This window comes from Equus quagga, chromosome 12 (genome assembly GCF_021613505.1).
Source record: "Equus quagga isolate Etosha38 chromosome 12, UCLA_HA_Equagga_1.0, whole genome shotgun sequence".
In the NCBI taxonomy this organism is placed as follows: Eukaryota; Metazoa; Chordata; class Mammalia; order Perissodactyla; family Equidae; genus Equus; species Equus quagga.
Genome location: NC_060278.1, coordinates 39,970,259 through 39,993,540, shown reverse-complemented (window position 1 = coordinate 39,993,540; position 23,282 = coordinate 39,970,259). Strand labels below are relative to the sequence as shown.

The window sequence follows — 23,282 nt, the reverse complement described above, 5'->3', positions numbered from 1 at the left end:
ACCGGAGCCCTCAGACAGCCTGTATTTAGAGCCCAAGGAGATGCAGAATGAGCCGCCAAGGAGGCTGAGAAGGAGACGCGTGGGATGGGAGACGGAGGAGGGGAGACCCAGAGCTGAGTGAAGACAGTGTTTCAAGGAGGAAGGCGCAATGAAGGTGTCAGATGTTGCCGACAGATCACATAAGACGAGGACTGGGAGCTGACCACTGGATCTGGCAACCTGGAAGTCACTGTCAACCTAGACAAGAGCTGGTTGGGGGTACCTGTGTCTGTCTGTGGCTACCAGCTCCCGAGTCATCAGCTTTCCAGCAAGAACCCATTTAAAATAATTCACTCCATCCTTCTAGGTGAGCATGGCCAGCCTTCCCTATAAACAGCCTGTTGGAAAAGTCAGTCCCGAGCAGGAGGGCCTATACTGGGACCTACAGTATAGAGCAAGAGGGGCGGAGGTTGAATCCCAGCTCTCTCTTAACTAGCTGGACAACCTTGGGCAAGTTATTCCACATCTCTGGGCCTCAGTCTTCTCATCTGTAAAATGGAGAGAATCAGAGTATCTACCTCACGGCTTGTTGTAAAGGTCAAAGGAGAAAAGAATAAAGCATTTGGCACAGTGCCTTCCTTAATAACAGGTATTACTGTTAAGTGGGTGAAGGGGAGCAGAATACGCCACCACAAAATGTGCCACTTTGGCATATTGATTATTTTGAATTAAAGTTACTTAAGAAGCAGCTGGTACAGGAAGGACCCTCTGACCTGCCTTTGTCCCCAGAAGCAGGAGCTCTCCCATATGAATCACCCGCCCTGCTCCAGGAGGGCAGAAGGCATCCTCATCCCCAGAGACAGGGGGTTTAGGGCCCAGAATACTGTACAAACAAACCTCGTTACTTCTTCACTAATTTGCTATCCCAAGTCCGAACCCCTTTATCTTGTCAATTCTTTACAAATTTATTGTTTCTTTGTCTAAAAGGTCTAAGAGCTGCCTGCTCTGGTCACTTCAAGTCTCCTATTTTTAAGGGCTCCCATGAGTACGAAATTATATTTGTTTTTCTCCTGTTAATCTGTCTTACGTCAATTCAATTATTAGACCAGCCAAAGAACCTAGAAGGGAAGAAGGAAAAACTTTTCCTCCCCTGCGTGGGTGTGGTACAAGCTTAAAATACTAACAAGGACCCACATCGGCAAGAAATTTAACTCCATTCTCCTAGCAAAAACAATCCCGAGTGCAGACGGCCATTCTGGTGGCAATGTTTAAACCTCATTCTCCCTCCCCATCCCCGGCACCACTGAGACCCAGCAACCCCTTCTCCCCAAGTGGCCCTGTTCTCAGTAAGTAAGTTTCAAAGAACGAGACTGCCACTGATTGAGTTGTGGCCTAAAAAATTAACCACATTTCTGCACACATAGCACAAAGTGGTCAGCTCCCGTGGGGCAGCCAAAGGCTCTGCCTGGTGCATCCCAGCCTGGAACGTGGTAGGGGTGGTGGGGAAGCCCCAGCCCTGTGGTCTCGGGGAGGAAGATGTCTGCTCTGAAACACAGACCACCCTCCCCCAGTGCAGCCCCAGCTGGCGCCTCCGTTGGGACATTTACCCGAGACCATGGCTCCGAAACTCAACGTGGCTGATACTTACTCCAACCTGACAGAGGCCTCTGAGAAAGTTTTGTCAAAGAGCCATCGGAAGAAAAAATCCAGACTGAAAGAAAAATGAATCCCGTAAGGGTTTATTTCCAACACTCCATGTGATCACGACACACGTTTTCATTTTTTCCTGCTCTGAAAAACAGGCCATATCTGAAAATCTACATTTGTTCTCTAAGATGCTACGTACTACAATGTAACTTATCAGGGGCTTTTTTAACAGAAACTTTCTTCCTGAGGAATAAAGCCAGGATTAGACCCTCCACCTAAGTAGAAAATCTGTGATAAGTTTTATTTTTAAGCTTTTTTCTAAGCAAGAAAGATCCATCTCCAGAAGAATCAGTGGGCCAGCGCAACTGCACTCCAAGTGGGCATGACAGGCTTAAATATTGTTAGAGATTTGCATCCAGTCCCAAACCATTTCTATATTCATGGGGACAGTGCTCTCCAGATGCAACCCTGATTCTGAAATGAGAGCAGGAGGCAGTGACGTGTACCTGGTGAGGCCGAGAGAGGGCAGAATCAGCACCATGAAGATCAAGAATATGTAGACCTTGGTCATCATGATCCGGTTTTCCCCAGACCTGCAGGAAGTCAGAGGTGAGCGCTCAAAGTCCCCAACATTCTCCAGGTGTCCCCAGTAAGGGCCCTGCTGTGTGCTCATTGCCCATGGAGGGGAGCATCAGAGACATCCTTCTCAGGGGAGGGGCCTTGAGCTCCCAGGCACTCACTTGGTCCAGTGAGACTCCAGCAGTGTAGAGTAATACACGATGGTCGGGAGCAGGGCTGAGAAGGACCACAGGAGGAGGGTTGGGAAGAACTGGCTGATGACGGGGTTCTAGAAAACAAGGTCCGCAGAGAGAGTTGGGGGACTGTGGGCCACAGGAGCTTTGAGGCCATGACCTGTTAACATGGTGGCTCAGTGAACTCCAGGGGTCAGGTTTTGGTCATCTTTGACCCCTAGAACTAACTCTATGTCTGGTACAGTGTAGATACTCCATAATATTGGATGAATAGACATCAACAGCACCTGATATTTGTAGAGCTCTTTAGAGCAAAGAAAGTAACTTCACATGCAACTGAACTCCACTCGTCTCACTGACCAGATAGACAACCTCCTCAGTTCCCTTGAGGAAACCAATGATGGATGTCAAGGGAAGACAGAACACTGATGGCCAGGGCTCTCCCCAGCTGGCCTGCCCTCTCAGCTCCACCTGGACTTACCAGGACTGCCTCGCATTTGTTCCCAGTCCTGTCTATGCCCATTGTACTTGTTATCATAATTACATGGTTTGATTAACTGATTACTTTCCCTAATTAAATGTGCCTCAAAATAGAGACAAAATTTCTTTAAAAACTAAGTTGGATACTTTCAAAAGACTTGATCAAGGCCAATTTCTTAAAAATACTTTTGAATTAGATGAGAGTGAATAGACTGTAAAAGACAGAATGAAATGGAACCCAGGAAACTCTATCCTTAGAACAGCTTGGCAAGTAGCTTCGAAATCTTGCTTTACTATAAGAAGCCACAACTGGAGGGAGTGACGTCAGGATCATGGTGGAGTGAGCTGTTCCCTTAGTCTCTCTCCGATAAGTTACAACCAAATGGATATTCATTAACCAACAGAAGATTCCCTACAAAGCACAATAGGATGTTTGAGAGATCCATGCAGCCATACATCTGAAAGTGGGGGTACTGGATCCCTAGGAAGCAGTGGAAGGAGGTGAACAGATCCCTCCCCCTCCCCACTGGCAGCAATCTAGGTCATAGGTCCTCATGCAACAGCTGGCATGCAGTTGTAGGAGGAGGCAAAGGAATGGGCCGGCCTGCCGGCGAACGCTTTTGCTTTTGCAGTGGCAGCCCAGCCTGCAGGAACACTCTATACTGAGTGGTACAGCTCAGCCACCATGTGGGCACCCCCACCAAGCACAGCAGGCCAGGCAAACCGCCCGTGGGTGCCGAGCAGACCCATGCATGAAAGAAAGCACCCCTCCCTGCTGGCCTAGCACACCAGCTTGGCCTGTCTCTGGCCAAGGCAGTGGATCCACACCAGAGTGCCTGCGCATGAGTGTGTGACCCACCAAGTGGCTGCGGCCAGCAGGCAAATGCAAACAAGCCCTATCACACAACTTCCAGCAGACACAGCAGGTTCAGAAAACACAGCTCCTGACCCCCGCAGCAGTGGCAGGTGGAATCCGTGACCTGATACCACCACTAGGCAGCAGCAGAGGATCATTTGGTCAAACACCATCAAGAACTACATTAACACTCTACAGCAGAAGGAAAATGACAAGTCTCTAGAAACCAATTTGAAGTCACAGAAATTTGCAATCTAAATAACAGAGAATTCAAAGTAGCAGACATAAAGAAACTCAATGACTTATAAGAAAACTCAGAAAGACAGTTCAATGAACTCATGAATAAAATTAATGAGCAGAAGAAATTCTTCACAAAAGAGATTGAAACTCTAAAAAGAAAAAAACTAAACAGAAATTCTGGAGATGTAGAACACAATGAATGAGATTTGAAAAACAATCTAGAAACCTGAAAAAACAGAGCTGACATTATGGAGGACAGAATTAGTAATTTAGAGGATGGAAATATAGAAATGCTTCAGGTGGAGGAGAGAAACTAAGACTTACAAAAAAAATAAAGAAATTCTTTGAGAAATATCCAACTCAATTAGGAAATGCAACATAAGGATTATAGGTATTCCAGAGGGAGAAGAGAGAGATAAAGGAGCAGAGAGCTCGTTTCAAGAAATAATAGCTGAGAACATCTCAAACCTGGGGGAGAAACTGAACTTACAACTATATAAAACCAATAGAACTCCTAATTACATCAATGCAAAAAGACCTTCTCCAAGGCGTATAATAGCAAAACTGTCAAAAATCAATGACAAAGAAAAAAGATTAAGGGTAGCAAGGCAGTAGAGAATGATCTACAAAGGAACCCCCATCAGGTTTTCAGCAGATTTCTCAGCAGAAACCTTACAGGCTAGGAGAGAATGAAATGATACATTCAAAATACTGAAAGACAAACATCCAACCAAGAATATTCTATCCAGCAAAACTATCCCTCAGATACAATGGAGAAATAAAAACTTTCCCAGATAAACAAAAGCTGAGGGAGTTCATTGCCACTAACCTCCCTTAGAAGACATGCTCAAGGATGCCCTCATGCCTGAAACAAAAAGGCAAAGGTTCACAAAGCCTTGAGCAAGAAGATACATAAATGGACAAAACCAGAAAATTGCAGCTCTCTATCAGAGCAGGGTAGCAAACAATTATAACATAAAAGATAAAGGGAAGGGAAGCATCAAAAATAAATGTAAACACTTCATTTTAATCACAAACTCACAATACAAAACAGAATAATTTGTGAGCACAATAACTTAGATGAGGAAGAGGTAAGGGATGGAACCTGCTTAGGCTAATGGAAGCTGCTTAGGCTCTTTCTTCTTAAAATGGACTATCATATCTATGAGATATTTTATAGAAGCTTCATGGTAACCACTAAACAAAAAATCAGAGTGGAGCCACAAATCATAAATAAAGAGAAAACCATCACACAAAACCTGAAATGCAAGGGAAGAGAAACAAGGGAAATATACAACAACCGGAAAACAAGAGATAAAATGGAAGTATTAAGCCTTTATATCAATAATCACTTTAAATATAAACAGATTGAATTCTCCAATCAAAAGACACAGAGTAGCTAGATGGATTAAAGAACAAGACCCAACAATATGCTGTCTCCAGGAAACATATCTCAACTCTAATGACAAACACAGGCTTAGAGTGAAGGGATGGAAGACAATACTCCAAGCTAACGGCAACCAAAGAAAGCAGGTGTTGCCATACTTATATCAGACAAAGTAGACTTCAAGATAAAAAAGGCAGTGAGAGAAAAAGAAGGGTAGTATATAATGATTAAAGGGACACTCCACCAAGAGCACATAACACTTATAAATATATATATGCACCTAACACAGGAGCACCAAAGTATATAAAGCAACTACTAACAGACCTAAAAGGAGAAATTAACAGCAACACAATAATAGTAGGGACCTCAACACCCCATCTACATCAATGGATACATCATTCAGACAGAAAGTCAACAAGGAAATAGTGGACTTAAATGAAAAACGAGACTAGATGCACTTAATAGACATATATAGAACATTCCATCCCAAAACAGCAGAATATACATTCTTCTCAAGAGCACATGAAACATTCTCAAAGATATGCCCTATGCTGGGAAACAAGTCAAGCCTCAACAAATTTAAAAAGACTGAAATCATATCAAGCATCTTTTCCAATCATAATGCTATGAAACTAGAAATCAACTACAAGAAAAAAGCTGGAGAAGTGACAAACATGTGGAGACTAAACAACATGCTACTGAACAACCAATGGATCAATGAAGAAATCAAAGGAGAAATAAAAAAAAAAGTGGAGAGAAATGAAAAAGAAAATACATCATACCAACTCTTATGGGATGCAGCAAAAGCAGTCCTAAGAGGGAAATTCATAGCAATACAGGCCCACCTCAACAAACAAGAAAAATCTCAAATAAGCAATCTTAAACTACACCTAACAGAACTATAAAAAGAAGAACAAACAAAGCCTAAAGTCAGCAGAAGGAGGGTAATAATAAAAATTAGAGCAGAAATAAATGAAATGGAGACAAAAAAAAAAGAAACAGTAAAAAGGATCAACGAAACTGAGTTGGTTCTTTGAGAAGATCAACTAAATTGACAAACCCCTAGCCAGACTCACCAAAAAAAAAAAAAAAAGAGAGAGAGAGAGAGAAGCCTCAAATAAATAAAATTAAGAAATGAAAGAGGAGAAATTACAATGGATACTACAGAAATACAAAGGATTATAAGAGAATACTATGAAAAAGTATATGTCAACAAATTGGACAACCCAGAAGAAATGAATAAATTCTTAGACTCATACAACCTCCCAAAACTGAATCAAGAAGAAATAGAGAATCTGAATAGACCAGTCACAAGTAAAGAGATTAAAACAGTAATCAAAAACCTCCAAAAAACAACAATCCAGGACCAGATGGCTCCTCTGGAGAATTCTACCATTCAAAGAAGATTTAATACCTATCCCTCTCAAACTATTCAAAAAAATTGAAGAAGACAGAACGTTTCCTAACTCATTCTGTGAGGTCAACATCACCCTGATCCCAAATCCAGACAAGGACAACACAAAGAAGGAAAATTAGAGACCAATATCACTGATGAATATAGATGAAAAATTGTCAACAAAATATTGGCAAACCGAATACAGGAATACATTAAAAGGATCATACACCATGATCAAGTAGGATTTATACCAGGGATGCAGGGATGGTTCAACATTTGCAAATCAATCGATGTGATATACTACATTAATAAAATGAGGAATAAAAACCACATGATCATCTCAATAGACTCAGAGAAAACATTTGACAAGATCCAACATCCATTTATGATAAAAACTTCCAATAAAATGGGTATAGAAGGAAAGTACCTCAACATAATAAAGGCCATATACGACAAACCCACAGCCAACATCATCCTCAATGGTGAAAACCTGAAAGCCATCCCTCTGAGAACAGGAACAAGACAAGGGTTCCCACTCGCACCACTCTTATTCAACACAATACTGGAGGTTTTGGCCAGAGCAATTAGGCAAGAAAAGAAATAAAGAGGATCTAAATTGGAAAGGAAGAAGTGAAACTCTATTTGCAGACAACATGATCCTACATATAGAAAACCCTAAAGAATCAACCAGAAAACTATTAGAAATAATTAACAACTATAGCAAAGTTGCAGGGTACAAAATCAACTTACAAAAATCACTTGCATTTCCATACACTAATAACGAACTAGCAGAAAGAGAACTCAAGAATACAATCCCATTTACAATTGCAACAAAAAGAATAAAACATCTAGGAATAAATTTAACCAAGGAGGTGAAAGACCTATACACTGAAAACTATAAGACATTGAGAGAAATCAAAGATGACATAAGGAATGGGAAGATATTCCATGCTCAGGGATTGGAAGAATAAATGTAGTTAAAATATCCACATTACCTAAAGCAATCTACAAATTCAATGCAATCCCAATCAGAATCCCAATGACATTCTTCACGGAAATAGAACAAAGAATCCTAAAATTTATATGGAAAAACAAAAGACCCCAAATAGCTAAAGCAATCCTGAGAAAAAAGAACAAAACTGGAGGCATCACAATCCCTGACTTCAAAATATTCTAAAAAGCTATAAGTAATCAAAAAAGCATGGTACTGGCACAAAAACAGACACACAGATCAGTGGAACAGAATTGAAAGCCCAGAAATAAAACCACACATCTACAGAAGCTAATCTTCAACAAATGAGCCAAGAATATAGAAAGGAGAAAAAAAAGTTTCTTCAATAAATGGTATTAGAGAAACTGGACAGCCACATGTAGAAGAATGAAAGTAGACCATTATCTTACACCCTGCACAAAAGTTAACTCAAAATGGATTAAAGACTTGAATGTAAGACCTGAAACCATGAAACTCCTAGAAGAAAAACATAAGAAAAATTTTATATCATTCTTAGCAGCATCTTTTCGAATACCATGTCTACTCGGGCATGGGAAACAAAAGAAAAAATTAAAAAATGGGGATACGTTGGACTAAAGAGCTTCTATAAAGCAAAAGGAAACCATGAACAAAATGAAAAGACAACCCACCAAGAATGAGGAAATATTTGCAACTCATATATCCACCAAGGGATTAAATCCCAAAATATATAAAGAACTCACAGAATTCAACAACAAAAAAACAAACAACCTGATCAAAAAATGGGCAGAGGATATGAACACGCATTTTTCCAAAGAAGATATACAGATGGCCAATAGGCACATGAAAAGATGTTCAGTGTCACTAATTATTAGGGAAATGCAAATTGAAACTACAATGAGATATCATCTTACACCTATTAGAATGGCTATAATTACCAAGACGAAAAATAGCAAATGTTGGAGAGGATGTGGAGAAAAGAGAACCCTCATACACTGCTGGTAGGAATGCAAACTGGTGCAGCCACTATGGAAAACAGTATGGAGATTTCTCAAAAAATTAAAAATAGAAATACCATATGACCCAGAGCAATCCCACTACTCGGTACTTATCCAAAGAACTTGGAATCAATAATTCAAAGAGACTTGTGCGCCCCTATGTTCACTGCAGCATTATTCACAATAGCCAAGATGTGGAAGCAACCCAAGTGCTCATCCACTGATGATTGGATAAAGAAGATGTGGTATATCACAATGGAATACCACTCAGCCATAAAAAAAAAGAGAGAAAATCATCCCATTTGCAACAACATGGATGGACGTTGAGGGTATTATGTTAAGCAAAATAAGCCAGAGAAAGACAAACATAACATGATTTCACTCATATGTGGAAGATAAACAAACACATGGACAAAAAGAACAGATCAGTGGTTACCAGAGGGAATTGGGGGTGGGGGTTGGGGGAAAGGGGTAAAGGGACACACATATATGGCGAAGGATAAAAATTAAACATTGGTAGTAAACACAATGCAGTCTATACAGAAACTGATAAATAATAATGTACACCTGAAATTACACAACGTGATAAACCATTACAACCTCAATAAAATAATTGGGAAAAAAAAAGAAACCACAACTGGAATCACAAACAATGAAATGAGGGGGTGGTTTAAGTAAAAGAGACAACGGGAACTCTCATCAGCAGACCCACTCTCAAAAGAACAGGCATTGACCACATATCCAAAGACTGGCAAAGGAATGAACATCTCCACGCTTGAAATCTAAACAAAACTGCCTAAGGTATCCTATGTGTGTCTTATTATATACTGAGTCAGACAAGAGAGCTTCAACCACACGTTAGCTATTTGATCCGCACCACAGCAGCCCATGAGTACAGATGGCAGGTGTTTTAACTCCAGTTTTTGGATGAAAAGCCAGGGCTCAGAATCCATCAGCTAGGGAAGGAATGGCCGAGCAAGGAACAGGACCTCTGACCTCCAGTCCAGCATGCTTTCCCAGCATGCTTAACTGAATGCCAAGTGGTGTTGGAAAAAAAGAAAAAGACTTAAGGTGATCTTTCAACAAAGCTAATTATGGGAAACCAATATCTCTTTAAGTAGATGCCAATTTAGGGCGTGTTTAGCTGTTCTCATCGATTCATCTAAGACTTTTAAAAATCATGATTCCCTATTTAGAATCAATGACTTTATAACAAGATTATCAGAAACTGAAATGTAAGAGGAATAATTAATTCACGATTCTGGACCCAAATCAACAAAGCTCTTTTCATTCTTTCCTGCCTGGTCCCCACGGCATCCATCACACACACGTATTGCTATGGCTATTGCTTAGAGACAATTCCACATTCTGCTTTCATCACAAGTCCCCCAGGTCCGCCACAAAGTCCATACAATTTCTTAATGGATGCTTAACATTCTATCAGACTGAATATACCCCATTCAACTTGAATAACCACTACTGCTGAACATTTAGGCTGATTCCACTAAAATATATATATATATACAAATCATTACTATAGAGACACTAATAAATGTGTTCATGCCCCCTCAGGGCTTAAAACACAGACACGAGCTGAGTGACATGACCTCCTGGTTCAGTGTCCCCCACGTCCCTCGGGTCCCATTCCTCCCCCACCCACCAGCCCTCCTGGGATAGGCCTTGCAGAATGGTCACTCACATTCAGTGCACGGATGGGTTTGGTGACATTGAACTTGTCCATGGTGGACAGGATGATGGAGGGCGTGGTCAGGAAAAAGAGCCCCACGAAGAGAATGAAGTTGATGCCCAGCCACTGGACCCACCAGCGCAGGCCCTGGGTAGAGAGGTTCTTCCTGCAGAGGAGAGGACACAGGCCCTGGGGGCTTATCTCCCAGACCCCGGCCACCCACACGCCAACCCTGCTCACAGCCTACGTGGGTCAGAAGGTCAAATTTAGGCAAGGTAAGAGACTAGCCTGAGCGCTCTGGCTGAGGGCTCATTTCGACCTCAGGGGTACAGGCAAGTGTTCTGCACTGACCTTCAGCTATGGGAAGGTCAAATTTGGGGTCCCTGTGAGCTCAGAGCGAAAATCATTTACTCAGTGCTGACGTGGCTCCCCAGCTAGAGTTGGGGGACCAGAACCAACCAAAGGGATGCCATGCGCACCCAAGCTAACCAAACGAGCCTCTGACACAGCATTTCTTAGACATGTCTCGGATACTCTGTGACTAACGACACATTCTTCCCATCAGGGCCACAGGCTGGGGGTGCAAGGAGGAGGGAGACAGGGGACAAAGGCACAAAGACGCAGCTGGCACCTGCCCTGGCCTCTCACCCCATCTAGAGCAGACCCACAAACCAGTCCCACATTTAGACAGCCCTACGAACCCAGGAGCAGAACGGTCAGAGGCCAAACCAGAGCCCAGTGGAGGCAAGCCTCCAAAGCTCGCTCTGGGCGAGGACCTGAGGCTGGGCTGCACAGCCAGAGGGCTGGGCCTCCGCTGGGGCTGCCCTCACCCTGGACACCGAGCTTAAGGCTCGAGAAGGCCCTGTGGACACGGCTTAGCTCACCAGCGTGTCCCCAGGCTAGACAGGCCGCTGACACTTGACCTAAGGTGGCACTGTCCCATATGGTAGCCATGAGCCACATGTGGCTACTGAGCATTGAACTGGGGCTGCTCCAAATCCAGATGTGCTGGAAGTATATACTCCACACTGGATTTCAAAGACCATAAGTATGAAAAGGAGAATGTAAGACTTCTCAATTTTTAAAGAACGGAACACATGTTGAAATGATAATATTTTGGATATATAGGGAGCGATATTATTAAAATTAACTTTCACAGTTTTTTACTTGTTTAATGTGGCTACAAGGAATTCTAAAATTCCATGTGTAGCTCACATGATATACCTACTGGACACTGCCGATGCCAGGGAGTAACGCTGGAGTGACACGCCAGGGAGGACATGCACCCCCAGGTCAACCTCACCCCTGCCCAGAGAGGTGCAGGAGACCTGTGCAGCCCTCCCTGAGCGCCAGCTTACATGGCTGCTTCTAGGGGACCGGGCAGCCCCCACCGGTGCCCAGGCCTCTTTCCAGCACTTACCAGCAGATGTCCTCGGGGTAAGAGGCGAAAGTGACCGTCCACTTGGAGGGGTAGAGCTCTCTGCTGTAGGAGGACGGCTGGGGCTCCCCTTTGCACCGCAGGCCCTGACACTTGCAGGCATTGAAGTCTTTCAGGATGCTGCCGGGAAACACAGACATGCCAGGGCCCAGACCACGCGGGGGACCACGTACACACGTGGGAGCCTCGGGGCACAGGGCTGTGCTGCATGATTGTCCATTATCACTGACGCTGTGAAAGCGATGCCCTGCTCGGCACACCACGTGGAGGAGTTTGTTTAATCCTCAGAACAACCCCCCCTGCAAGCCAGGGGTTCCTATTCCTATCTCACAGACGAGAACATCAGGCTCTCCGAGGCAGGTTTTGCGCCCCATCTGTGTGACTCCAGCATCCACGCTGTGTGCACTACCCCACACTCCACTCCTCCTCAGGGCCATGCCCCTCTGCCCCGCCCAGGAAGCTGGAGCATGGTCGGACCCTCTGCCAGTGGCCCCACCTTTCCGTCCCTCTCTTCTTCCCCAGGCCCATAGCAGCACGAGACATGTGCTTGTTCCCATTGTGACTCCAAGATTTCCCTCCCGAGGACTCCCATCTCAACCCTCACCACTCTTTCCCCCTTTATCCTCTCATGAGGAACCCACCAGCCCCCCTGCTCCCGTCTCAGAACGCCCTTCCTCTTTCCACCGTCCTCCTCCCGGCCCCTCACTTCAGGGTCTGCAGGGCACAACCAGGAGCCTGTCCCCAGGGTACACGCTGCCAGAGCAGGCAAGGTAGGGAAAGGGGCATTTGCTGGGCCACCTCCTTTCCGCGCCACACACCCAACCCCATCACCTGCTGCTCCCAAGGCCAGGGGACACCAGATCCCAGGCATGAGGGCACTTTACGAGCTGAAGCCCAGGCCAAGGTGCACTGTGGGAATGAATGCCCAGGCCAGGCTCTCCGCAGCAGGGACAGCCCTGCGGTGCCCAGGGCTCTTCCCACATAGCTGTGCATGGGCAGGAGATGGGAAGCCCACCCAGAAGGATCGGTGGTCCCAGAGTTCACATCTGAAGGAGGACGCCATCCATCCCACCTGGCAGAAGGCTGGGACACAAAGGCAGTGGGACCCCCGGGGCAGCTGGTAACGGCCCGGCAGTGAGTAAGGCCACATCAACCCAAGAGGGGCTCAGCCAGAATCACCCAGGCCCGGCTGTCACTCAACACGGGCTGGGCTCACAGAGGGAGGGAGTGTGATGGCTGCCTACCAGCCACACCCAGGGAAGGAGATAGAAATGCCAGACAAGTCCCAGAGATGCTAATTCAGCAGCACCATCTCTATCCAAGAGGGACAGCAAGTCATCTGGAGGGGACAGGGAGTCAGTCGAGAAGGTGCCTGGGACATGCCCACACTCACTAGGTGGCCATGGACTTCTCCTGGAAGGTGACAAAGGCCATTCCCAGGGGCTGGTCCCGGACCCTGCATTGCTCCTGTGTGATCCGCTCCGTCAGCCTGTCATTCATGCGCTTGTAGTAGGAGATGGCGTCCTCCTACCAGAGGACACATCCCCTGTGAGGACGTGGCCCTAGGCAGCTGTCAGGGGCACCCAGCACCCGCGCCTCTGGCCAGGAAGTGGGCCCTCACCCACTCACACCCGGGCACTTCACAGCAGCAGAACTGGCCGCAGAGCTTGGGGTTAATGAGGGTCCTCTGGCCTGTCTTCACCTGCAGGTTCGTGTAATAGGTCAGGCTCTTCTCAGTCTTTTTTCTGCAGGAGGGGGACAAACTTCAGTCCTGTGGTACGGACCCCACACCCACCATCCACCATTGGTCACCACCAGAACCAGGAGTTCAGCTTTCTCAACAAGAATGGGGCAGAGCCACCCACCTCCCTCCCCCGCCGGGGGCGCCAAGGCCAGCACAGAAGGAGGGTGGGCATCTCAGAGGGGAGGGGTCAGAAAGCTGCGGACCGGCTTCCCCTGTGCACGCCCACCCCCCAGCCCTCCCTTACCTCTCCTGGCACAGGTCCATCAGCTTGGCCACGTCATAGCACAGCTGGACCTCCACCACTTCACACGTCGGGTACGCGTCCCTGTGCCCAGCGAGGGCCGGAGGCAAAAGAAGGCCGTTAGAAAAGAGACCCCAGGGAGGAGAGACACCCTAGTCTCCAAGGGTGGCAGAGCTATCACACTGCTCATCTCTGTGCTGGCGGAAACCTCTTCTCTTTGTCTTTTACCAAAGGGGAAATTTTTGAAATTGAATACAAACAGACCTTTTTTAATAGCATGAAACTGAAACTGACAAGTTTATATCCACTTGGCTTTAAATCAGCTGGCACTTCTCCCGGGGAAAAATGAACACTGTTTGTTATCCCCTCTACCCACCCAAAGGAATAGATTCCTTGCCAGCTCTAGGTCCTACCTATCTTGGGCCATCACTGAAAGCCTATTCAGTTTGTGACCCTTTTGAAGGTCTTAGACATTTTAGGACGAGGGAGAGCAAAGGACCCCCAGCCCAGAAAATGTCTACACACGTTCAGGCTCATAGTAAAACACTTATAAGTGTGCTCTATCTATTTTTGCTATCGGCCAGGTACTGTGACAGCATTAACTTACTTAATCCTCACCACAACCTGTGAGGTTTTGTCCCCATTTTACAGATGAGGAAAATAAGAGTCAGAGAGGTTAAATGACTTGTGCCTAAAGTCACACAGCTGGTGAGTATCTGAGCCAGGATGTGAATCCAGGCAGCCCGGCTCCAAGACCCATGGCAGTCCTGTCCCGAGCCCTTCCACGGCACCAGCAGAGCAGGCACACGGCAGCCATCCGATGCTCACGTGGCAGGGCCAGGTCCCTCTCGGACCTCACCAGGTGCCCAAGGGGAAGACGTAAGGCACTCACCTAAGGTGCCTGCCCCGGGGGACTGTGCTGATCCCGCCTGGAGGGTGCCCAGCTCCCGTTCCCATCCACAGCCCTGCTCACCGGAAGTGGCTCTCCACGGTCTCCTTCTGAGCATCTCTGGGGAGTCCTGTGATGAACAGCGTCCGCCTCACCTGCCAGAGCAACACACCAGGGAGAACAGACATGAGGGAAGCCAGCCTGCACGGGGGCCCGGGTTTTCCACCCCTTCAAGCTCCCAAAGGAGAACAAGGGGCACTAGGAAGGCTCAGGTGTTCTCCCGTAGCCTGGGAGAGCCCCGGAGCCTGTCGGTGACACAGCATCTCCTTCCAGGCTGTGCAAAGAACACATTTCCAAAGCAGTTCTGTGAACCTCCTCTGCACGACAGGAGATGGAGCAAGAACCCAGAGAGGGGAAGTGACTCAAATGGGGTCACACAGCAGATCAATGCAGGACCCAAGCCTGGGACCAAGTAATAGAAGCTGTGGTTGCAAAGAGAGAGGGGGCTGCTCTCAATCTGAATGTCTTAAAAGTTACCTAGAATCAGTAACTACAAGCCCAAACCCACAAATCTAAGGGCTAGTTGGCAGAATGAGGGGAAAATATCTGAATCCTAAAACAATGTATCCGAAAATTAAAGAAAAAGAAGATAATGCCAACTCTGAGTGCAACTATGCAAACCAGATTCCAGAGGCCCCTCCTCAAGCTCCCCGCTATTGGTGGTCCTGCAGAATAAGCCTGGCTGCCATCCCTTCCGGCTCCCGCCTGAGACCTTCCCCAGCACAGCCCGCCCCCCCGCCTCACTCACCAGGTTCTCCTCTGTGTATCTGATGGACTGCGTGTGGCGCCGCATCAAGCCCACCGTGAGGAAGAGGTAAACCACAGCGAAGACAGTGTGCAGCCAAAGGAGGTCGTTGCTGAGGAGGGGGACAACACCTGCCGTCAGGGCTCGGCTCCCAGGCAGGGACTGAGGGTGCAAGGGCTGGGGCTTGGTTACCCTCACGGCACTGGGGCGAGGACGATGGCTTCATCACAACAGATGCCTCCAACAGAGGCCGTGTGGCCCACAGTGAACACCTTAGAGAGCTCCCCCGGCCCTGTCCTGACAACTGAACCCCAAACGCACAAGGCCCTCCATGTTTCCTAAAACCCACCGCAGGACAGCGGCTGCCTGGGGCGTGTCCCTGCCCATAGGCAGCAACACGCTTGCTGCTAAGGGACTTTCAGACATTCGCCCACCCGCTTTGGACGACCTCTGGCTGACCCTGGGCTCCAGAATCTGCCTTCCCTTGCTCTCCTCCATCAGCACCCCGTCCCCTCCAGCCCCACACTCACTCAGTCTGTAGGTTGGCTATCGTCGTCCTCCCAAAACTGTGAGGCTCTTTGTCTGCAGAGAAGCACAGATACTTAGTTCCAAAGCCACACGGGGGAGGTGGGAAGGGGGCATAACCAGACTTGGTCTGTGGAGCTCTGAGGAGGAGAAGCAAGACATGGCCAGACCAGTCAGAGGACAACAATGTCTGTCCAGTCTTTTCAGAGCTACGCCACCCATGGCCTCTTCCTTACTCCAAGATGCTCCCTGACACCTTCTTCTCAACCTACCATGGGGACAAAGTCAAATTTGAATTCATCTTGCTTGGAGATTCTTGTAGCATTCCTTGAGAAATCTAGAAACATCTTAAGCTGCTCCCAAAACCAAAGTTAGGAATCCCTGGGCATAAGAAGTAGACTCATGACGGCATTTTGGAAGCTGGATTGCTGCAGTTGCTTGGAAATATAATTCCAAGCTCTCATTTTCACCCTGAGCATCACAAACACCTTCTGTTCCACTAACCGTGACCTCCTGATTTGGGTTGGGGCAGGAAAGCATGAACCACTCTCTGAGAGGCCCTGATTCTATAGACCTTGGTTTCTTCCTCCTACTTAGATAGAACTGGAATTGATTTAGGGGCCCAGCTCGTGGCCCAGGTTTGGGGTCGATTCTTCTCCAGATCTTTAACCAGATGGAAAAGTCTTGAAAGTCACCCTGAGACCCTCACATCTGAACGTGTGCACGAATCCTGGGGTTCTGGTCACCACGATGAGCCCCTCCCCCTAAGGCCACAGCTCTGCCCGGACCCAACTCAGACATGGACGAGGGTTCAGCACCTAGCAAGTCTCCCGAGAGGTTGACGGGCAGGATGACGCACAGGGAGAAGATGTTGACCGCCACCAGCAGGAAGATGATGTGTCTCTGGAAGGACAGGTAGTGGATGGCGTCCTCCCCACAGCGCTCCAGGATCTGGTCATCACTGGCCAAGACACACACATGGGATCTCAGTGAGTAGTAGTAAGAGGCTGGGCCCTTGGGCCTTGCACAGATGGTCTCATTTAATCCTCAAGACCATCCTGTGAGGTCGGTCCTAATTTTATCTGCATTTTGTTTGTTTGTTTGTTTTTGCTGAGGAAGATTGGCCCTGAACTAACATCTGTGCCAATCTTTCTCTATTTTCTATGTGGGTCACCACCACAGCATGGCCACTGACAAGTGGTGTAGGTCTGCGCCCAGGAACCAAACCTGGGCTGCCAAAGTGGAGTGTGCAGAACTTAACCACTAGGCCACGGGGATGGCCCCATCCACATTTTTTACATATGAGGAAGCAGAGATAGAGAAAAAGTGCATAACTTTTACAGTCACGTGGCTTGTAACAGCTGAGCTGTGATGAGAACTTCAGAGCCGCCCTCAGCCCCACACTCCTGGGCAAGGGAACCTAAGACCAGGCCATCTGATGTCTCTAGAAACCCTTGTGCCCACAGTTGTGCATGGGCGAGGTGTGTAAATGCCATCACCCACAGCCCCTTCCTGCTTCTATGGACAAGAAAGCCACTGACAGCGGCTGCTGGGAATCTCCCCCTGAAGCAGGCTGGAGGGAGTCCAGGCCCACGGCCCCATCTGTCCTCCCGTGTCCCCCTCAGGCATGCTGGGAGAGAGGGAAAGCCCCTGCTTAAACGATCCAAGGCTGAGTCCATCCCACTGCCCCTGCCCTGTCCCTGCCACGGCCCCAGAGATAGCAGGTGACCGGCTCCGCCCTTTCCCACCCTCAAGGCTGTATTTGGAGGCTCCAGGTCATTTGGGGGCCCAGAAAATTCCAGGCTCTGACAGTCAGACTTCTGTGCTACAGAGGGAGCAGGAGGGTCTCCTCTTGCCCACTGTCCTGATGGGTCCTGCTTCTAGAAGGCCGGGAAAGCACGACCCTGGGAAGAACTCAGGGAAGCAGGTGCTGCAGCAGAAAAAGGCAAATCAGAGAGGTGTGGAGCGTGGACTTTGCAGTCTGACAGACAGAGCACAGTGGAAGCCGGCTCTGCCACCCCAGGGAGCGGGTCACGGGCGCACCTGAGGCTGGGACCTGAAGGAGGGCAGCTGCTGCCGCTGGGTCCCTGGAGACCTGGCAGGAGCACAAGAGGCAGTGAGGAGCAGGCCAGACGCTGTGTCCACACCTGAGGATGCTCTAGGACGCTCGCTAACCTGACTCCTTCTTACTAATACCTGGGGGACAAAGCTTTGCAATGAGCCACACTGCTTTCACTTGTACATAAACTACCTAATGACAGACGCACTTACTAAACAAATGCTGACGAAGATGAAAACCCACAAATCAGCAGTTTTCAGTACAGTTTTCCTTGGGAAACTCTTCTGACTTCCCTATCTTGCAGGGGAAAGGCAACTCAGAAGGAAATGGAGAGGCGTCTTTAAATGTCAGTTGTAACACTGGCTGTGAGCAGCTGTTAGAATATAATTGTAGCTTTAAAAAAGTCACAGAGCAGTCCATTCTGTGGCTAGAACAGAAGAGAAAAAGCACTGGAAGTTGAAAAGGAAAAATATGCCTGATAGAGGATTACAATGACAAAGCAGAACACACAGCCACACCACACGACAGCCCCACTCAGTGAGAAATGAGCGTGCAGGCGGAGGGGACCGGATGGGGCCACAGGACAATGGAAACAGCAGGAAAGGGGAGAGGAGCGACTGCACTGCACATTTGCCAACAGCCTCTGCTGGTTACCATGAAAAGAATGAGCCCGTTTCTGGTTTTGCCCCATCAGGTCCAGGCTGAGAGTGGGGTCCACAGCCCAGGGGTGGGGGAGTGGCCTGAGCCCCAGCCAGCCATGGCCGTGGAGAGTGGCCACCAAGAGAAAACACGCCAGGGGCATCTTTCAGAGGCAGAGTGACGGGTGAATTATAATTTCTCCTTGTTGCTTCCGTTCTGTATGTGACGGACTTTTTGCACAGTGCCTGTATCACTTCCACACAAGGAGGAGATGCGTCCTAGTGACATGATGTTGTGGGGGGCAGGGAAGGGTGGGGGTGGCAAATCCGCCTCTCCCACCATGGGCCCCTCCCTCCCTGAACCCCTCCTCCTGCTCCACACCAGAGTTCACTGGCTGCTTCTCCAGAAACTCTGCCTTCTACAGTATGCTCTCATACGTACTAATTCATTTGATTTTGGCAGAGGTGCTGTCCTCGGCCCCTTTCATAGTTGGGGAAACTGAGGCCCAGAGAGAGGGCCTTATTCAATGTCCTATAACAACCATATTTCATCAATTCTAAGATGTCCTTTTCATGTCTCAACCCCTCTGAAATGGGGCGCCCCCTACAATGATAGCTGATCACTGCGTAATAGGCAGCCTTTCTCATTCTCAGTGCTGTGTAAGATAACGTGCGTCTCACAATGATGGCTCCAGAGATTCAGCAGACATGGCAGGAGGTGGCAGAGCTGAGACTCAGGTGAGAGGAGACCAGTCACCTCTAACCACCAAGCATCTCTTGCAGGATTTCTCTCCACAGGCCCCGAGTTTTGTGAAAAAGGAAAACTTTTAACCAAATGGGCTGAATGTACCAACAATCACTATTTCTCTACTTTTCACTAATTCAAAGACATGTAAAGCTGCCTGGAAGAGCTTCCATCCAAATGCAAAGTAGGAGTTTTCATTAGCTTGCGGGGGCCGCCTGGCCCCGGGGTTCTCAGCACCCGCACAACCCTGGCCTGAACTGAAAAGTATCTGAGAGACCCCAGCTCGGGACCAGGCTTCTTGGTTCCTCCCTCCTGACGGCCTAACACCCAAACAACCCACCCAACAAGCCCCAGCCGCCCCGCCGAGCTCACCGCAGGCGGAAGATGGCCGTCAGCCAGGGGCAGCATGCCTGGAAGCAGAGAGAGCGGGTTAGCGGCCAATGTCTGTGTGTTTGGGAGTCAGACAGAGTCATCATCTTTGACATTAAACAACCATTAAACTCTTCTTAGAAGAAAACAGCGCTTTTGTCCCAAATTCAGCAAGTGACCCCTTGTCCCAAACATGACAGAGTCTGCACACTCCCAGTCCTTCATAATGCGCACACTGTGTCTGGAAATCTGATGAAAATCTCCCACGTTTTGACCGTTAGTGGAATTAGACAGGAATTACACATTTCCCTTCCCACGCAGAGAAGGAATAGGGTGTTGGTAGGTTTTACCGTCCAGCGCATAGTCTTAAACTTAATACTCCCTAAAGCTGGACTGTTACCAGCTGGGAAAGACAAATATTCATTCCTTATTCATTCGACCATTACTCAGCACCCCCTGGGTGTCAAGCAGTAGGGAAGAGCACCGGGTAAGACACGGTTCCTGCCCACATTCAGCTCATAAGCCAACGGGCAAGTCCACAGTGAACTGTCCCACAAAGCTCTGAGAAGGGTAACAGGCAAGCGCTGGGCCCACAGGGCACTCGGCAGCCCACCGCCTGAGTCAAGTCCCAGGATCCCGGGTCATCCAGCTGCCATCTTCCCAGAGGCGTCTCCCAAGCTCACGTGCCTCTGTCGATGCAGAGAAGAGCTCTCACCGGCACCAGCCACTCAAAACCCAGGGGACCAGGTGAGCAGCTGAACAGGAGCACAGCTGCCCTCTCCCCCCCAGCTCATTACTGCCAGTCACTGCCCCCCACCCCCCGGCCACAACCCTCAGATACCAACCAGCTCGCCTTCAAAGTCCAGTTCCCCTGAGGAGGAAGACGACAGTCTCTGGAATCTGGACTCACTAGAAACACAAAAGGAGAAAATGACAGAAAATCCTTTTTAAAAGTCTGAAAACTTATGCCCAGTATCTTGCTGCCTCTTAGAGCTCAGGAGCAGAGCTACCAGCCCTCCATGGCTGGGACAAACTTGGACTCACCCTGTGAGAGGTACAGACCGGGGCCTTGGCCACTCCTAGGAGTGGTAAGACAAGACTCTATGTTACATGGGATGAAGAACGTGGGGTCAGGGCATCATAGACCATCTGTGCCCACACCCTCAAACCTCAGCACTGCGACTGGTTGACCTAAAGTGATTTCAGAGTGTTGTCTGTTCACAATATACGTCCCAATACAGCGAATAGAATTTGGAATAAATACTGCATTTTATCAAATCTAACACACCACTGGTTGTAAAGAGTACAATTATTTTATGAACCACTAAGAAGGAAAAAACGCTGTCGATTAAACTATCACCACTATCGATAATAAGTTGCATCCCAATTTCAGAGAGGAGAAAATGTCAAAATGCACATTTTGGAGTTGATGAACTATGGCATTTTAATGAGATCCCTTCTTCTGAGTAATCCATGAAAATGGCCCTTGCGCCGGGAATGCGAGGTGTTCACAATATGCTCATTTTTGCTTCTCTCTATTTTCTTACTTCCGGCTCCAACATCCCACTTCTAGTGATGTAACGATGATGACACAGCAAAACTTAATTCTCAAACCCTTCCTGGAGAACCGTCTCACTTGACCTTCATAGTAACCCTGGGGGAGGGGGACACAAGCCCCAAGGAATCTCGAACTTGACCAAGATCACTCAACCAGGGAGGTGGTGGGGTCTCCGGAGGTCCCGTGCTCTATTCTACTGTAGGACGTGGCCCCTCCTAGGGGTGGGTGTGCCACAAATGCATCAGATGTCCCAAAAGCTCCCCCCTGCAACTGATTAAGGCTCCAACACAACGGAAGCGAGACGCCCCGCCCCCCCAAGCCCAAGGTTAATGCCCTCGGACTTCCTCAAAACAGCAGAGACCGTGGGGAAAGAAGGTGCGTTTACAGACGCCCCTCGCCCCTCCCGCACAGACCTCACTTCCACCGGAGCAGCCTGCGGAGTGAGTGGAGCGTCTGCCTGGGGAACATCGGGGGAGGCTGTGGGCGGGGCAGCCTGGGCCCGTCCCCGTGTCTTCCCCACTCCCTATTGCTGCATCCGACACAAGATCCTGGGGTGGGCGACAGCCAGCTGGCACTGGAAATTTCAGTGGAGCAGATCTAGAATTCATTGTCCCCCTTCAGGTGACATGAGCAGAGAACTGCTAGAGCCCAGGGTGGAAGTGGAAGGACCTGAGGTCTGGCCGAGGGGGTCTCCGTTTGGCACAGACTCATCTGAAGCTGGCTGAGCTGGGGCCATCAGTGGGCACTGGCCTGGAAGGAGGACAGGAGCAGCTCACCTACAGCCCTACTGCCCTTCTCAATCTGCCTCAGCTCCTCCCCAGCCCCACGCTGATGAACTTCCAAGAAGATACACTGGAAAATACTCAAGGCGAGAAGAAAAACTGACATCTTCCTCAGCTGATGATGAAAGGCCTAAGTAGCTAAAGCAATTAGATTTCCTCCACATCCTGAAGCCAATGAGGTCCATGGCCAGGCCAAAGCCCCAGGAGAGAGCCGGGCATGAGGGTCTCAGTTCTCATGGGACAACGAAGGTAACGAGGCAGACCTCCTGGGTCTGCGGTGAAGAGCGGAGCCAACACAGTTCTAGTACAGGCCTGGCAGGTGCACTCAATGAAGGCAACCTATATCAGCATCATGCGTGGGCCCTGCCTGGTGGGCTTCCTAGCCCCATCCCATCCCAGTCACACACACAGTCTCTTATTCGAAGTGATGTGTCTTTCTCACCTGTTTGCTTCTGACACTAAGGCAATACGGCCATAATCCCAGAATCTTCTTCTTATGATGGAGAACACCAACAGTAACAACTAAAAGGAGAAGAGAAACCAAGTGAAAGCAGGTTGGAGGACTTCTAACTAGAAGAGACAGCTGTCTTAGGGGCAAAGCCCACCTGCTTAGACTCAGCAGAGCCAGAAGGGCCTTGAAGGTCATCTGAGCCCAGAGAGGGTACTCAGCTACCCAAGGCCACACAGTTCAACAGCATGATGCTTTGCTCACCCCCTTTGCCAGCTCCCGTCCTCTGTGCCCAAGTCATGAAGGCCAATGCCAAGCCTGCTCTGATGCCATCCTAGTCAAGCTCATTTGCCCTGTCCTTTGCTGTCACGGCAGCATCAGCAGCCATGGCCTTCCTCAGCTGATCTGCCTTCAGCAGCCCCTGAGCCGGAAGGCAAGGTCTGGCCTCACAGCCGCCCGGGGGACCAACGCCCGTCTTCACCTCACATAGAATTTCATTTAAATTACAGAACCAAGGTACAGAGGACCCCCAGGCTGAGCCAGAAGTGGTCAGATGTCTACTTGGAGTTTGGGTCTCCTGGAGGCAAGCCCTGAGGATGCCCAGCATGGAGCTGGCAGGGGACGATGCCCACTGAGGACCTGGCGCTCT

The 23,282-nt window shown here is 48.5% G+C and overlaps 1 protein-coding gene across 2 annotated transcripts in view; it reads right to left on the bottom strand.

The window, feature by feature from the left end:
- Nucleotides 1-23,282, bottom strand: part of TMEM63A (transmembrane protein 63A) — a 38,145-nt gene that overhangs the window by 7,800 nt on the left and 7,063 nt on the right. For both annotated transcript variants that reach the window (XM_046680056.1, XM_046680055.1), the window contains 15 exons: nucleotides 22,628-22,707; nucleotides 20,691-20,754; nucleotides 19,849-19,886; nucleotides 16,853-16,995; nucleotides 16,040-16,091; nucleotides 15,513-15,621; nucleotides 14,789-14,859; nucleotides 13,819-13,899; nucleotides 13,452-13,575; nucleotides 13,224-13,357; nucleotides 11,813-11,950; nucleotides 10,405-10,558; nucleotides 2,367-2,473; nucleotides 2,133-2,219; nucleotides 1,628-1,690 (listed from right to left, as the gene is read on the bottom strand). In XM_046680056.1, the coding sequence (XP_046536012.1) occupies nucleotides 1,628-1,690; nucleotides 2,133-2,219; nucleotides 2,367-2,473; nucleotides 10,405-10,558; nucleotides 11,813-11,950; nucleotides 13,224-13,357; nucleotides 13,452-13,575; nucleotides 13,819-13,899; nucleotides 14,789-14,859; nucleotides 15,513-15,621; nucleotides 16,040-16,091; nucleotides 16,853-16,995; nucleotides 19,849-19,886; nucleotides 20,691-20,754; nucleotides 22,628-22,707 (1,445 nt within the window). The remainder of the gene's footprint in view (nucleotides 1-1,627; nucleotides 1,691-2,132; nucleotides 2,220-2,366; nucleotides 2,474-10,404; nucleotides 10,559-11,812; nucleotides 11,951-13,223; nucleotides 13,358-13,451; nucleotides 13,576-13,818; nucleotides 13,900-14,788; nucleotides 14,860-15,512; nucleotides 15,622-16,039; nucleotides 16,092-16,852; nucleotides 16,996-19,848; nucleotides 19,887-20,690; nucleotides 20,755-22,627; nucleotides 22,708-23,282) is intronic.